This window comes from Syngnathus floridae, chromosome 10, assembly GCF_059516105.1.
Source record: "Syngnathus floridae isolate MCC-2025c chromosome 10, RoL_Sflo_1.0, whole genome shotgun sequence".
Taxonomy (NCBI): Eukaryota; Metazoa; Chordata; class Actinopteri; order Syngnathiformes; family Syngnathidae; genus Syngnathus; species Syngnathus floridae.
In genome coordinates, this window is record NC_142422.1 from 8492325 (window position 1) to 8508799 (window position 16475).

The 16475-nt window shown below is 39.6% G+C and overlaps 1 protein-coding gene across 6 annotated transcripts in view; it reads right to left on the reverse strand.

Annotated features, from left to right (window-relative positions):
- The window catches only part of oxr1a (oxidation resistance 1a), a 91882-nt gene that overhangs the window by 19841 nt on the left and 55566 nt on the right, over positions 1–16475 (reverse strand). For 5 of the 6 annotated variants that reach the window (XM_088388281.1, XM_088388284.1, XM_088388280.1 and 2 more), the window contains 3 exons: positions 12445–12527; positions 8466–8573; positions 6480–6593 (listed from right to left, as the gene is read on the reverse strand). In XM_088388281.1, coding sequence (XP_088244407.1) covers positions 6480–6593; positions 8466–8573; positions 12445–12527 — 305 coding nt within the window. The remainder of the gene's footprint in view (positions 1–6479; positions 6594–8465; positions 8574–12444; positions 12528–16475) is intronic. The other variant, XM_088388285.1, reaches the window with a different exon arrangement.

The following is a 16475-nucleotide window of genomic DNA, read 5'->3' on the forward strand; positions in this document are numbered from 1 at the left end:
ATCCCACGCATTTCCCCCTCATTGTCTCCTGGTGCAGTCGACAAACAGTATCCACAATACTGACCCACACTGACAGTCAGTGGAAGAAGCAGTACGACCTGGCCGCCCCTTACAACCACAACAAACCTTCTGCATTAAGGGAATACAAGAAAAAAAAAAAGCTCTAAAATGCTACAACGATGCGACATTTGTTGCCAGAGACAGAGTTTGATCTCTGATCTGAGAAATCAGCTACTGTCAATGTTTTTTTGCAAACTGAGGAACCAGAGTTCCAGATGAGCTCGATGGCTATGGGAATTTGTCTGTGTTTTACTGGCTTGTCATCCACTTATGGTGAACCCAACTCACCCACACAACTGCACTTCTTGGCTCCACTTCACTAGCAAGTTACTTCCTAATGACTCATTCAAGCTGAAGTTCCACCTCCGTGGTTAAATATAAAAGGGAGCAGGATTTTCCAGCTGGAAACCAACAAGTTAAAACAAGAAAAGGTACACCTGACAGGAGAAAACTGTTTGCCCTCTAAATGATCAAATATATACCTGGGCTGAAAGAGGCCTCTGCAGATGTCAAAATATATCTTTGCTTAAACAACATTGACTTACATTATGTGTAATTAAGCCTGCCAGACTTCACAGGAGGGCTTTTGTCCTGGATGTATTAAGGACAAAAAATGTTCACACCATTTGTAAAAGACAACACACTCATATTCTGTAATCTTTAAGCCTGTTTGGTTACTCCTTTGGTCATCCAATTCAGCACTGGTGATAATAAAAGTACACATTGTAAGTCTATCCACTGGAAAACAAACAAACCGACATAGGGATAGCAGTGACTTGAGATAAAAATCACCCAATACGTCTTCATTTGATTTAAGTCATAATTGTTGGACAGAAGTTTGCAGCTGCCTGAGTGAGAATCACTTTTGGTCCCAATCATTATATCTGTGTGTGCATTTATTGATTATTTGTGTTTTGGGCTTTAAACAACAGCACAATGGATGTGCTTGAACCTCAGACGTTTGGCTTTAATCTGAGGCAATTTACCTTCAAATTAGGTGAATTACAAAAATTATGTACTGCTCAATGTTTGAGAAACCAACAACTGGCTGCTCAGCTGTTGGACAGGTGGGCATGGAATGGATGCCAATGGAACTGGTTCCCTTGTATTTATCAATGATGTGACTACCGACAGAAGCAGCAGGATGAATTCTTTAGTGTTTTGGGCAATATTATCAGCTCATTTTCAGCCTAATGCTTCAGAACTCATTGGACAATGCTTAACAGCACAGATGGACAATGACCCAGAAGCATACTGCGAAAACAACCAATAGCCAAGTTAATCATCTGACCTGAAAGCCGATTGAGCAAGCATTTCACTTCCTAAAAACAAAACTGAAAACAGCTGCAGTAGAGGCCTGACAGAGCATCACCAGGGATGAAATCCAGTGTCTGGCATTGCCTATGCTTTCGACTTCAGACTGTAATTTAATGCAAAGAAATTACAACCATGTATTGAAAATATTGCTAATTTGCTAAGTTGTTGTGATTCTTGCATGTTTTTTTTTTAACTTTTAAATAAACTGGTGCTGTTTAAGAGGGAAAAATATAACAATGCTGTCGATTCACCAGCATTTAGGACATGACTGCACGTAAGAGGAACTGATGAATGTAGGAAAACAAATACCAAGTTTCGGCTGTGTTTTCACTTCTTGAAATTATTGCATGTTATAAAATAAAACAGTGACAGGACAACTGATATGGTATTTCTGGGGCCGATGCTGACAGGATATCATTTCACCAAGATAATTCACACCATTTAAAAACGCTATATAATAGTTGTATATAGTATAATAGTTTCCAAAACACCATTAGATAATGGTGGACATAGGAATGAGCATTTATACATATCAATTTGTTTCACAATGCTGCAAATTACACCACGTTACAATGCCGATGGTCCCAGGTTAACATGCAGTAAAGAAAAGTCCAGACAATTGGTCAAAGTGCAGCACAGAGACACAGGAGTGTGTTAAATCTGTGCAGGATACAATTGGGTCTCAAGACTATTAAGGTATTCTAGTAATGTGGTGTCCAATGTCTGAAAGGTTGGGTCTTACAATAGGATAATGACAAAAAAACCCTACAATTAAAAACACATAAGAATGGGTAAGAGCAAAACATTGGACAATTCTGAGGTGGCATTCTATGAGATCCAATCTAAATCCCATTGAACATCTGTGGAAGAAGCTGAAATAGGCCATCTGGAAAAAGCACCCTTCAAAGCTGAGATAACTGGAGTCGTTTGCTCACTAAGACTAGGCTGAAATACCATCTGAGAGGTTGAACGTTACAAAAATCATTTGATTGCAGTTACTGCCTCAAAAGATTGTGGAAAAAAATATTAAAATATCGTTTTTCTTTTTAAAAATTGTGTTGAAACTACAAATCAAAAGCGGTATCTAATTTTCATTGGTTAATTTATTATTTTCATATTTACTCATTATTATGTTTGTTGCATTCAAGCTATGACCACTATTGATTTTTCCACCAATTTTGTGCACGTGTCAACACATGACTTGTGTCCTACATAGTTTAATCAAGTACAGGACAGTCAATGTCACCATAGTACTTTTTGCAGGCCATATGATAAGGTCACATCATAGCTAAATTAGCCAAATCACAAAGTCCCCATCAAAGATTAATAGAGCAGTGACGTCTAAAAACTAAATCGTGAAGGTCACAGTAGTCGGTGAGCCACAACACATACTTTGCGTCTCGGTGTGCACCCATGAACAAAAATGTCCATAAGTGTATGGCAATATAAGGACGAAGAGGGCATGCCAGCCCTCACAGATGACCAGAGAGCAAGTATGCCAACAAACCAGTGGCTGCCAAATAATCCAATGACAGCAAGCCCCGCAGATACGAAGTCAGCCAGTCCTCCATGCGTGCACATGAACAGCTCGCCAATGATCCATGCCTGCAAGATGTGCTGTTTTTAGCTGCCAATACCGACAGCCCCGCAGGCACCATGCTACAAAGATGCTACAATTCCCTCTTTCCTTCCGTTCAATGACATAAAAAAAAGACATGCACATAATAATTCACAAATACTCACTCATAACCTGCATAATACTACACAAATAAAGAGCCAAGACACCATTTGAAGACCTAAAGAAGTAGATGTCATGAAAGTAAATTCAAGATAAAGGTTTTAAACTATTTATATAGGCAAATTGCAAACATCCTTGGGTTATTACATTTTGTTATTTGCAAAGAGTCTTGGTCTCCTAACCCCCGTGAGTAGCGAGGATAGATTGCGTGCATGTTTGTACTGCTCTACATTCAGTTACTGCTGTGTTTATCTCGTTTTATGGTTTAAGATTACCGCAATAACAATGCTAATTTCATTATTAGCCTGTCTATTATGCTGTTATATTATATAGCTGTAGTGCTTTAACCACCGCAAATCGGCCGACTCAATTTGTCTCATGTTTGATGAAACACATTGAACATGCTAAATTGATCTTTTAAATCTAATCCTCCCAGGGAATTTTGCGTCTGCTACTTCAAATGCCAAATATTGTATATATCATTTGAGGCAAATGCACAATTTTGTTGCAGGGATATTTTTGCACATGCCTGGGTGCTCCTGATTAGCAAACACAAATGAGTTTTCTGTGCCCAACCCTTTAAACCAGGCATGTACAACTTGTGCCTGGTTTGAAGGCCACAAAAATTGTGAAGGGGCCACAATTTTTTATCAGTACTAGTGAAGAATTACATTTCTTCAACAAATGCATGACAATATTGGTTTTTAAAATATGGACAATATGCATGTAAAATATGCTAAATACATATTCATCTTTTTCAGTATACGGCAAAAATGGGCTGATATGACTCACGGTTTTACCAATTTAAACATTTTGAAACATTCCCAAAGTAGACTCAACATTTATAAACTCAACAGTCATCTCATATTTGAGAAACCCTTGGCAAAGCATTTTATTCTTAAGTTCACTCAAATGAGGTGAATAAAGTGAGGCATATTGAAGTTTTACGGAGCCAGTATCATATGGGTGTTGAAATAAAAATGGATAATAATGGTTGCCAATCAAAATTTCATGAAGTCCTAACATTGTTGTTCCCTTTTAAGCAGAAAGAGACATTTCGGATGCATTTACGATATGTCAGGGCTATAATCTGTCATAGATACAAACTGTCCCATTTCCTATAATTAAGAAATAACACAAACAAAATTTAATTCATTAACCGATGCCACAACATATCAGCACAATTTTCCCGATTTGTGACATACACGTGTTTGTTTTATAAGATGGTCCTGTTTAATAAATGACATGATGATTAGTTAAACAACACACCCACATTGGGCTTGTGTTTGTTTGCGTGCATGAGCAAGTCCTCACGGGCAACTCAACGGCACCTTGCAATAGACTAGATGCCTGCAGGCGCAAAATTTACTACTTCTTTGGGTGTGCTCACATTTCCAGCTCGGGTTCACTTGGCACACCTGTGCATTATCCAAACATAGCCGAGGCATTTTAACTTCAAAAAGGATCTCAAAATCCTCCGGTGTGACTATTTTGACATTGATAACTTAAGAGGCAAGCAAAGGTTTGCTGGATGCGCTTGTACTACACATCTTAAAAGCAACACTTATGATAAGGCCCAGAAAGGCTTAGAATCAAAATGTAGCAAAAAAACTAAAAAAAAGGGGTGTTATTAAGTTTCTTCCTGAAATCATACGAAGGTCTCTACCAAACAAAACACATAATCCATCAGATGGGGATATTCTGCTTTTCAAAGCACGCTTCCTTTCCCTGGAATAATTGCTCCTCTACCGGTTTTTTTTCATTGGACTAAATATCTAACATGGCATCACTTTAAAAGGTGTAATTTCTCTGCATTCACAGCTTTTCAGTTTAGTCCCCCCCATAGAGGGCTGCAGAATATGCTCCTGTTCTCCTAGGCACGATTTGAATAGTAGTATACAGTATGAACATTATTTTTAGTTTTCAAAGCCACTGAAAATTTAAGAGATACTCGAGAGCTGACAAGAAAGAGACAGAGGAATGGTCATATCAAGAAGGTGTCAAAACTCAACTAGAAGAGTGGAGGTGAAGGATGATAACGGAGACAGCAGTGCGCGTTTTCTCACAAAGGTGCAAAAAGAGATTTTCTCAATTCACTTGGGGGAATATTCTCCCCTGTGCTTGAGAGTCAGAAAAGGCACACGGATGTGCACTTTTTGCCTGTGCGGATCATCCCATTGAATGAAGTGCACCACTTACGCATCTTCATGGGATGTACGCAGTGTAGGTACCATGCAGTTAAAAAAAAAAAATCAAATCACATTCAAAAGGTTGCTGCAGTCGCGACCAAGCCTTGTTAATCAATTTAAAGTGTTGAGAATGAAATGACCTGGATGAACAGCAATATTCACCAGTCTGTCTAAAAACTTTCAAAGAGCTTTCAGAATTTCAAACACCAGCTTTGTTTTTAAATCCAAAGAAACAAAAATAACATTTAAGTGGAATTTTGAATTTTTGAATATAAGTTTGCCACGTAAAAGTGAAAGATATTCAGTGAGTGAAGAATATATTTTTTAATCAAATAATGAATTCTGTATATTACATACTATATACTGCATCCAATTTTTGAAAAACATTGTTTGCTCTGTCCTTGGAATTATAGGCGCCACTTGTCTTATTGTGTCCTTGAGAACATGACATCATCTAGAATTTTGACATTTATGATCAGTGTCTGCGAATAGAGGTTGTTGTCAAGCTGGAGACAGAGAGGTCTGTGTTGCTTCTGAGTTCCAATGTTATCACGTGCCTTCGGGTCAACACCATACCTTGTCATTGTCTTGTCAACTAAGGGCGTTATCTTGTTTATTGACATTTGACAGCATACACGAATAATTCAAGACACGTCAGCTGTCAGTTACATGGTAATACATTATTATTTACAGACAGAAATTTGGGGATGACTTTGAACTTGATTTTATGAATAAATATATACATTGTTTTGATTCATCTTTTTTTTCAACCCCATAGCAAGGCATCTTTTCTGTTAATCATCCCTGTCTCAGTGGTACTTTAAGTAATTTTTGTAGGATTTTTCATGCACGGAAATTCATTTTTGGTTGCTGCTGTTTACAATTTTTAAAGTTCAAAATACACATAAGGTTTCTGGTTTTAGTTTTGTTGTTGTATGATTGAATAAAACCTGTTGCAATGATTTCAAAGTGTATCTGTGGATTTTTTTTGAGGGGGGGGTATAAATCTATTTGTGCGATATAGGGATATTGATAAGCTTGACCAGTTTGGTCATGATGAGTCATTTGTGATGCGATTTTCATACTATTTCATCTATACAACATTTTCAACATTCAAGGTGACCAATACTTTCATTATGCATGAAAACGGTGCGATAAAGGTTTGGTCAACATACCGTCACCTTCTCTAAATCAGCTTCTGAGGAGGTGGGGGACAGAGGGCTGATGGGACTGAGGGAAGGGGAGCTTCCAACACTGGAGACGTACTCAGGATCAGGAACATACAATACCTGCAAACACAACACATGTCTGTGTTTACACAGACATTGTGTAGACATGCACGCACACCACAAGTATCGGTACATGCCCAAGGGTAGATCAGGAAGGACGTATGCCTATATAAACAAAGCCTAACTACATAATTTATGAGAAGAAAATGACAAAAATACCCAGAATGGATTAGGTGAAAAAAAAGATGTACCAGTAAGTCAGTTGTCAGATAGGTTATGGTGTTATGGCTCAATTCTTGGTTATCCAGAACATGGGAATTCATAAATATTGAAACTAGGCAGTGAGACTGGTTTAATGTTTCACCTTAAAACTTCAACAAGACAACTTCAGTCCACTTGTCTCAGTTTAACCTTTGGAAATTATGATTTGACTGTTTTTATTTTAGTCTTCAATCTTATACATACTGCTATTACTTTTTTTGTCAATCATGTGTTAAAAGATGAAAACAAATATTAATGCAAACTGGAAAAAGATCAAATGGAGTTGTGATTTGGATTCTTGTATTATGATAGAAATGCTATGAAAAGGAAAATACTCAGCCACCAATCTTTGGATTTGGAGGACTTTATTATTGAGGCGTATATTTCAGGCCTGATTTATTAAGGTCCCAAACAGCGAATGCTAAACTGTGTGTTTGTGCTAGTTGGTGGGTGAATTGCATGTGATTTACTAAGACAGTGACCTTTTATTAAGATCTCAAATAGCCGGTGCTAAATTGCGTCCTACTTACTCTTAATCTTATTGCGCATGCTGTTGGCGACAGGTATAAGAGACAGTGAGCTGTGATGGTTTTGACCATGGAAAATTTGAAGTGATGTAATTGGAAGTTAACTAGGCCTGCAACAACAAATTGATATCAATAAATATCAATTACTGTTCTGAAATAAGATCCAATTGTATGCTATAAATTTAAATGTATAAACAAAATTAAGACTGGCAAATGGCACTAGATTTGAGTCTTCATTACTCTCGTAATACAGATGAGACCAACCTACCTTTCCAAAGCAAGGTCTCTGGTGTAACTATGTTTGGACAGGCATGTCAGTCTATGTGTATCATATAACACTTTCATAACTTTTATTCAGAAGAGTAAAATAGATTTGTTCAGCCAAGTCACCTATTTTATATTGGAAAAATCTCACAATTACCACCAAACTTAAAGATCAAACTTGTCTCGCTTGAGTAAAAATATCCTGAAATTTGACCTTTTTTGTTTTTCACTAAACACAAAGCTGATATATTTGCAGGGAGCCAAGACATATACTGTTGAATAAAAGGCAACAGGTTGATGTATAAATTCACTGTACCTTCAACCATCCAATGAAAGAGCATCTAATTACTTTGCCTGTCACTGCATGCCACTGATATAGATAGATGAACAAATGGATTTCTGATTCCGAAAAAAAAACCAATACAGTAAGAACAACAATACAGAAAAAAATCACTTTAAACCTAATAATACAAGACATAATTGATTCTTCTAAAATTCTATTTGTACCGAACGCTGCAACCATAAAACCAAGGTACCAACTATAATGTGCATTCTGTGAACTTTTCTATCTCTGGGGTTTAAGGAAGCCACTACAAGCTTAAGATGCACAAAATAATCTGCAATGTTCAGCCTTTCTGACAAGGAATATTGTGATGATAATCATCAATATAATTCCTATTGAAAGGTGAGGGATAAACAGGTAACATGACTGCTTTAGAGTGCCAATATTACTAGTTCACCAATAAAAGAAAAGAAAAAGATGAGTGAAAAGCATACAGTGAAAAGACCATTTATGGAAGTTGGTGAATGGCTCCAGTTACAAGACAGTGATAAAGATGGTGCTAAAAATAATGGTGAAGGCATACACGGCGGTTCACACCTGGCCAGGCACAACTGCCCGGGAGAACAGCTTGTTCAGCTGAACCAGCTCGTTGGGTGTGGTGTCAAACTTGAGTGCAATGCTGTTCAATGTGTCCCGAGATTCCACCTGAACCAAAAGAGAAGAGAGGAAATCAAATATTTGCTTTTTTTTAGGGCGTTGCCACAAAAATGAACAGACTTCTTTATGTAACATAGATTAGGAATCGCTCACAGAAGGCTGAGGGGAAAAACAATCTTGACAATCATTACTGTGTAGATGTAATTTTATTTTGAGTTTGCAAGTTAGACCGTTGTAAAAGGTAAAAGTGACCCAAGCGCATTTGCTTGTCTCCCCTAGTTAAGAACCTTACAGCAGAGAGATGTTGCAAGCGTCCGAACCAGTAACATGGCCAGTGAGAAGTTCCCCTCTATAAATTCAAATAATATCCTTGTCTGTGAAAAATGTGGCGTAAGAGAAAAAAAACAAAAAGTGTGCTCAGGGAAGAGGAGCCCTGAGCAGCAGACAGGCATAGCGATGGCCTAATTAGGACAGGTTAATGGTAATTTGTTTTAGTGCAACCATCATGGGACCACATTTCTATATGTGTGTTTTGCATCTTTATGCCTGTGTATAAACAATATTTTCCATATGAGAGCCACAGAATGGTAACTTGTAAGAGAGGCAGTTTTATTTTTTGTTAATTTTAGTAAATCATAGTGTTGTCATAATTAATTGATAAGTCAACAAGTCATCAATCACCACTGATGACTGAAAAAGCACCAACGCTGAATTATAACGTCGAATAGTAGGCATCTGCCGGTTGGCACGTGGTCATTTTTATCTTCCCGTCTGCAAGATCCACCAGCTCTACATTGCAGTAAATTACAGAAAACTTTTTTTTTTTAAGTTGAAGGCGATCCCAAACCTTGGACATATTTTACTTTTACTCTATGTCTGCTGCTCCCGGACCGTGCAGTAAACCTGGAAGGGGCCAAACCTTGGTTCCGGTTGTTGCAAATATGCTTTAAATATTATTAATTATAGTTTTGAGGCAGAACTTTTTGTGTCAACCGATTTCTGTGGTCGAGTGAGCTGAGATAGTTGATTCCCCCCTAGGTCAATAATGAGTATTGCTCGTCATTCAAATGAATAATTAAGCTTCCTGTTAGGGTGCCATCTATCCCTCTATAAAGGTTGTAGCAGCCATCTTCAAAATGACTAGCACCTAACTAATGGTCACTTTGCTGAAAGCTTAAGAAGATAGATTCATGCTATTTGGCTCGGTTCTATTTAGGACCCTGTTTGCATCTTCGTCTGAACATTAGGTTGCAGTATCAGAGCAAGGAGAGCAAGCGGCAAAACCATAAGACACAATCAGTGAATCGAGCTGGAAATAAAGTAAAATGTACAATTTAATCACCCATAATGGCATATACAAGAAACCATTGCTCTTGCTCTTAATTTTATGATGGATGAATCCAAACCATGGCATGACAGTTGCCATGGTGACTTTATCATTAGTAACTGAATGGTACGATGCGCTGTACAACTACATCTTTGCTGTTCCAAGAGCAGATCTAATTTTAGACCACTAGAAGTCACAACATTGTGTCCTTTTCAAGGGGATTCCATCATGGACTTCTCCTTGTGTCAGATTAAAAGGCCTGTCTGTGCTTTGATAGTCCTAAAAAGAAATTACTAGCACAAAGTCAGACACACAAAGGAAAGAGCAACCAAATGACAGCACAAGCGGCTGATTTAATTTCAAATGCCATCTTGATTGTGTTAGAATTATAATGTCACCACCAAGTGCAATACTTGGAATCCCCATATTTTTAATTTGTCCTGTCTGCAGCATTCAACAAGGAGAAAAGCTGTGATGGAATCAGTTTGGGAGGGCTAAATCTGAAACCTTACCTGGAATCAAAATGTGTAATAAAACTGTGGCTAAATGATTGAAAATAATTGAGTCTCTCAGAATGGGTGCTATAATAATATATTGTTGTGTGCAGTTAATAAAAGAAAAGCTCAAGCGTAGAAAATTAAGATGGCAAAATGTTATTGGTCCTTCTTTTCAATAAATTTATATAATTATGTTAGGAATTCTAACACACTTTGGTGTATTTTAATGAACTAGTTTGAAGTTGCAGTTTTGGTGACACCATCTTCCACTTGTAATATTCAGTTAACAATAACTTCAGCCCCAAAATCAACGTAGAGTTGTAACAAAATCTAATGGTCTTTCCAACACATTATCTGATAACTAATTCTGGTGAAATGCAACATGTCAGGAAACCTTCATCACAGGACCATGGTGATGTGATGTCTTTCAGAGCTAGTTTGACTTTGAGAAGCCTCCATCGCTGGCAGACGATGACTAGAGTGAGAACCCCCATTGAGTGGCTCACCTCTGTGCCGCTCTTTGCCTTTCTTATGTTGGCATCTTTCTGTCTCATCCATCTCATTTGTTCCCAGAGACTTCAAACACTTTTTAATTGGATGCAGGTCAGCCAATAGGTGGACAAAACTGAATGGACTGCTGTTATCAGCGTCTAGGCAGATGGGCTGTAGCTGTTCAGGTTATTTCTCAATAATAAAAAAAAAAAAAGGGGGCTGAAAAAGAAAGCCATGTGTGAGGTAGAGGGTGAGGGAAGATGGCATCGATAAGGAGGCATAAGAGGAAACCTACCATTTTCCTGTAGAAGCTGGGAGATGGATTATAAAGTTATCTATTGGAGAGCAAAATAAGGAAAGGCATCCAGCTGGCTCATCGGCTCAGGAGATGAGTTTAAGATAAAGCAGTTTCTCAAACAATCTCACAAGCGTTCATCACAATGCAAGTGAGGCTGCAAGGCACAATTCCTTGTTTATGTGTCTTGCTGGAGTTGCTGCTGCATGTCTGGCTACAGGTAACAATCATTGGCACACTGTCAATAACCAGAATTGGTTGTAATAATGAGGAACATGTCCTGTACAAAAGAAAAGAGCGACTGACAAGAATCATATAAATTTTAGTGTTGCTGCTCATGTCAGGGCCATGACAGTGCTTTTTGCCACTAACTGCTGCAAAATCCTTTTGCAAGGGCCTTGTCAATCAGCAGGTCTCGAAACTCAAATGACTGACACGTTAGAAAGGTAGACTTGGAGGTGAAGGAAGGGACCAGATTCCCAATTTCTGTTCAAACCTGTTCAAACAACCTGAGAAACAAATACTGTAGACCGAAGAGTGAGCGTTAACGGGTTAAGGTTAGGAAACTGTTTTGTGGAGTTTACCATGCGTTTGCTCTCTTTAGCAGACAGACACGGAATGAGCGGAGCCCCAGCGATTCTACTCCTCACTGTTGCCACGGAGAGCGGTGAGAAAAATGTGTCTGAGTGCAGCTGCATTTGAGGGTCATTTCAAGAACACCAAGCAGAGCAGGGTCTAGCTCTATTTTCAGAACAAGAGATCCCCACCAACACTCCCCTACCCAGCCCCTAGACAACAGCTCAAATCGATAAAAATGACAATGCGGTTGGAAGGTCATTTGCAAGCGCAGCTAAGCTATGTGGTGGAATGCTGTCGATCTGTCAGAGAGAATGGAAAAACTAACAGTCGGTATCTATTCCATATCGAGAAAGGTAAAAGTATTAATAATTTTCCCTTGCTTTTTAGATATGTCGGCGAGGAAGATGTGCAGTAAGTCGTTTAACACAGTTCCCACAACCTTTCAGTCTGCTTCCTTCCCGAATGTCGGCACAAAAACAGTTTGAGGCTCAGGTACACGTGTTGCAAATGCAAAAAGCAAAATCACGTCTTGTGCTCAGTGATGAGCTAGCAAGCATGGTTAGACACAGTGAACATAAACATCCCCAGCAAAGCTTGTCTGAGCAGCAGAAACCACCACCAGCTGACGCACACACAAAGCAGCTGCAGCACCATGCAAGCAGTCGATGATCAGACCCACCAAACGGCATGACACAAATAAAGAGCTTGTTTGTTTCCCGTGCTACTCACAGAATATTCGACGGTGCCTTTGGGTCTCTGGAACGACATGCGCCTCCCATCCTTCTTCTCAGGGGTCTTCTTCTGGCCGGTATCTGTAAGCAGGCGAGGCAAGGTACGCATTACATTCATGTTCCTCTCTCGCCAGCTTGTCACAAGCTGCCGTTTCCCAGCCCCGTGGGTAGACAGCTCATTCGTCAACAGGGAGGGAGCCAGCCAGCCAGCGATGTGAGATGTGAGCGCCGGACAGCTTTTTTGCTCTCGCCTTCTCTCTCTCTCTCTCTCTCTCTCTGCTTCGCGCTCTGCTTCTACACGTGCTCTTACGAGCTATCTCACGCTGTCCCCCTCTGCCACTCTCTCTTTTTTTCTCCTTCTAGCTCACCATGCAGAGCGATGACAGCTATTGGAAGCATTTCAGCTCACCTTCTTCCCTTTACTGTCTTTCACGGCGGAGACCAGGGTAACCTCCATCAGAGCCATGCTCTGGATGCAAAGTTGAGAGGACTTACAGGCGAGGAGGATACGTCTACGTCTGGATATAGCAATGTGAATGTACTGACATGCAAGTGTGACAATACAAGAAAAGGATGTGTGGAGGAACAATGATGAAGAAAGTAGAGTGGATGGAATCCTTAGGCATTGGCGTTAAAACATGCTGGGATAAAACTCTTGGGAGGTCGTATAAAAAAAAAAGTGGCTCTTCTTTATCTCTAAATTGGGGCTGACAGAGGCAAAGGAAAATAAGGTTGAAATACTACTCCTGAGTCCTACAAACTAATTTGAGGGTTATTTGCTTTGTGGTGTTGATAAGGTTGTGTCAACTATATTAAAGCCTTCAAACTTTGGAGTACTTTCTCACGTCCTCATTCAATTGCTGTTTATTTCTTTTAATTCACCCGAACAATTTACACGAGTTATCACATTGTTTCTGCAACTTTCCCCAAAATGTGTTTAATAGTAGACTAATTTCTTATAGGTTCCTTTATGTGTGAGAAGCCAAAAAGTCCCAATAGGTACGTTATAAAGTTGAAGGAGTTGTCCACAGAGGGGACTGGAGATTGCCGCTACGACAAACACCGACCACACCAATAGGCTGCCTCAACAATGCCTTTACGGAACATGCCCCTGACTCCCCTGGGGATGTGCTTAAAGTTATGCTGAGGGTGGGAGTTGATACTACTTCTGATATCAGAATCCCCTATTCGGCCACATTCCCAGCAGACCAGGCCATACATCCTGCAGTAGAACAATAGAATCCCTAACAGCAGCACACTCTAGCACTCCCTCTAATGACTCCAAAAAGGGCAAGGTACTCTGTAGGGCTGAAACATTTTGGAAAAGTAATGTGATTTTTTTCCCCTCTCAAAACTACAACTGTGCTTCTCGGTCTGTCCCCCACCGGAAGGCAGAGAGAGGATACCCGAATCTTACATCCAGGCACCAAGCCCAGGGGAGCATCAAGTATGCCTATGCCTATTTGCCATCATCCACTAAGGGCAGGTGAAAGAGTCCAACTCCTTTCTAGAAGACTGGTTCTGGAGCACAATCCGTGCACTTGCGTCCAGGCAAGCCAGCTCGAGTTACTTCACCACAAAGGTGACATTCCACATCTTTTTAGAGCCAGCCTTTGTTTCCGGGGATTGTATTGCCAGTATCGCCACCTTCAGCCACCACCGAGCTCATAAGGGCATCGAACCCCCTTGCCCCATCCTGCAGGTGATGAGCCCATGGGATGGGATGGGATAGGAAGGAAGGAAGGATGGATGGATAGATAGATAGATAGATAAATGGATGGAAGGATGGCTTTCTTTCTTTCTTTCTTTCTTTCTTTCTTTCTTTCTTTCTTTCTTTCTTTCTTTCTTTCTTTCTTTCTTTCTTTCTTTCTTTCTTTCTTTCTAGTCACCAGATGGGCTGGGAAAAAATCTGCTAAGTGGGCAACAGAAAAGTATTTCATGATCCAACCACAAATAAATAAAAGCTACAATTTCAAAATAAAAGCACCACTTATTTTTCGTTTATTCTGACTTCACTGCATGGGGATGTCAGGGACTGCTGGTGTCTTGGAAATGGCCCATGAACTCTACTTTTCCCAGGTGTAGCCTACTCTGGGCAGATGGCGTGTGGAAGAGAATAATATCTCTATATTAACAGCTGCACAGAAGATATTTGCACATGGAGAGGGAGTGATTGTTTCAAAATTAAACCTCACTATTTAATTTACAATTGGTGCTGAGCACAACATTTAACCATTGTCTCATTTCAGTGGCACACATTCTTTTCCATGACATAGAATCTAGGAGCTTAAGATTCAATGTATGTAACATTTATTGAATTTAATTATCTTTAAATATCACTATATAAATATGATTAATATCTTAGAATATGTGTATGCAAAACAAACAGACAGGCAGGCAGGCAGGCAGGCAGGCAGGCAGACAGACTGACTAAAACTTTCAGAATGTTAATTCTGTCAGGCAAATCACTCAAGCTGAATCATGGTTGCTAAAGTTATCGTGCACTTTGTAGATAGCAATGACAAAAAAGCATGAGCGAAAACACCAATGTGACTAACTTTACTTCATGGTCTGGTGGAATATAAAAACAGCAGATTTTCCTCTGCTCTCTTGTTTTTCCTGCCTGCTGGTTATGTATCATACCCCAGCTGTTATTTTTAAATTAGCAGTTGGGAAGTTAAAAGCTCTCGGCTACAGTCACAAGGAGTAAGTGTCGTGCTAATGCTGGTTAATACTATATCATGACTAACAAATTATGTTCCCTAGAAAAGGCCTGCAAACAAAACCATGCGGCTTGTTTAAGAGTGTATTTTGTAGCTCTTAGCAACTGCAGGTGAACTGAAAAAAAAATATACACTTGGGCGTTGCCATGCATTTTAATTATGGTATCTCTTTGTGGGAAGCCACATCTGCCGTGCAAATGGGTACACAGCCAAAGCAATGGCCCACTTTGGTGAATGTCTTTGAAAAATGTGGTTGTATAAATGCTGGCTCTGTTAGGCCTCTGAAGGCACTGTGTGACTAATTGTGTCGTTCCCCATCAACTAATACTACTCTTCCTAACATAAGAACAAACTAAACAGTAATATGTCTCTCTGTGAAAGTTTTTGACATTTGACTCACAATAAGCATTCACCCTCAAGTCTCATCATGCTCCACATACTGAACATTGAATTGGACTTTGTGTTGGGTTTAAGATTTTATAGCTCGCTTTAACATTCAGTCTCCCCGGCAAATTTGGATTAACGGAAGAGCTGACGTTTATTAAGCTGAGCCCTTGCCGTTCAGGCTTTAACCATTTAGATGAGACGCATGCCAACATCAGCGGCAGTTTCTCCAACAGTGACAACTGCTTTCAAAATAAACAGCTCTCGGCCAGTGAGTCTGGTGTGTTCACTTAACACTCTGATGCAACTTTCCACCCTTCTGTTATGCCTCTGATACTACGTCAAGACAGCCGGCAGGCCATTGAGAAGCTGACCAAGACTCTAGTGTGTAAGGGGCCCAGTTTGCAAAATCACGGCAGGTTAAGGTTTGTTCTCTTTAAAAAAAAAAAAAAAAAAAGCCAATCGGTAGCTAGGTTTACATGGACTCTTGTATTCCTGTTAGGATGAAAGTGAAAGACGAGAATCTGACATGATTCAAGAATGAGCCAGTAAATTAGTCAAACCTTTCATTAAGGCGCAGCATGCCCTCTTAGACTATGTCATCATGCCCGTGACTGCATAAAGGACACTGGTCCTGAGTGTCTTTTGGCAATAAAAACTATAAATAGGATCAAAACGGTGAGCTCCGTGGTGGACTCTTTACTTAGCTTGCAGACGAGACCCTTTCTAAATTTCTCAACTGCAATTTGTCCTGTAAAAGAGGACAATTATTGTATTGAGAGTTTTGCTATCAGATTCATTGGGGGAAAAAAGTTTAAGTTGTTTGGCGTGTAAAATGCATTTCTAGTTTATTTGTATAATTCAACCTCCAAGGAACGCACTGTATTTAAAGCACTTTAAAAACTGTCTCCTCAGTCACCTA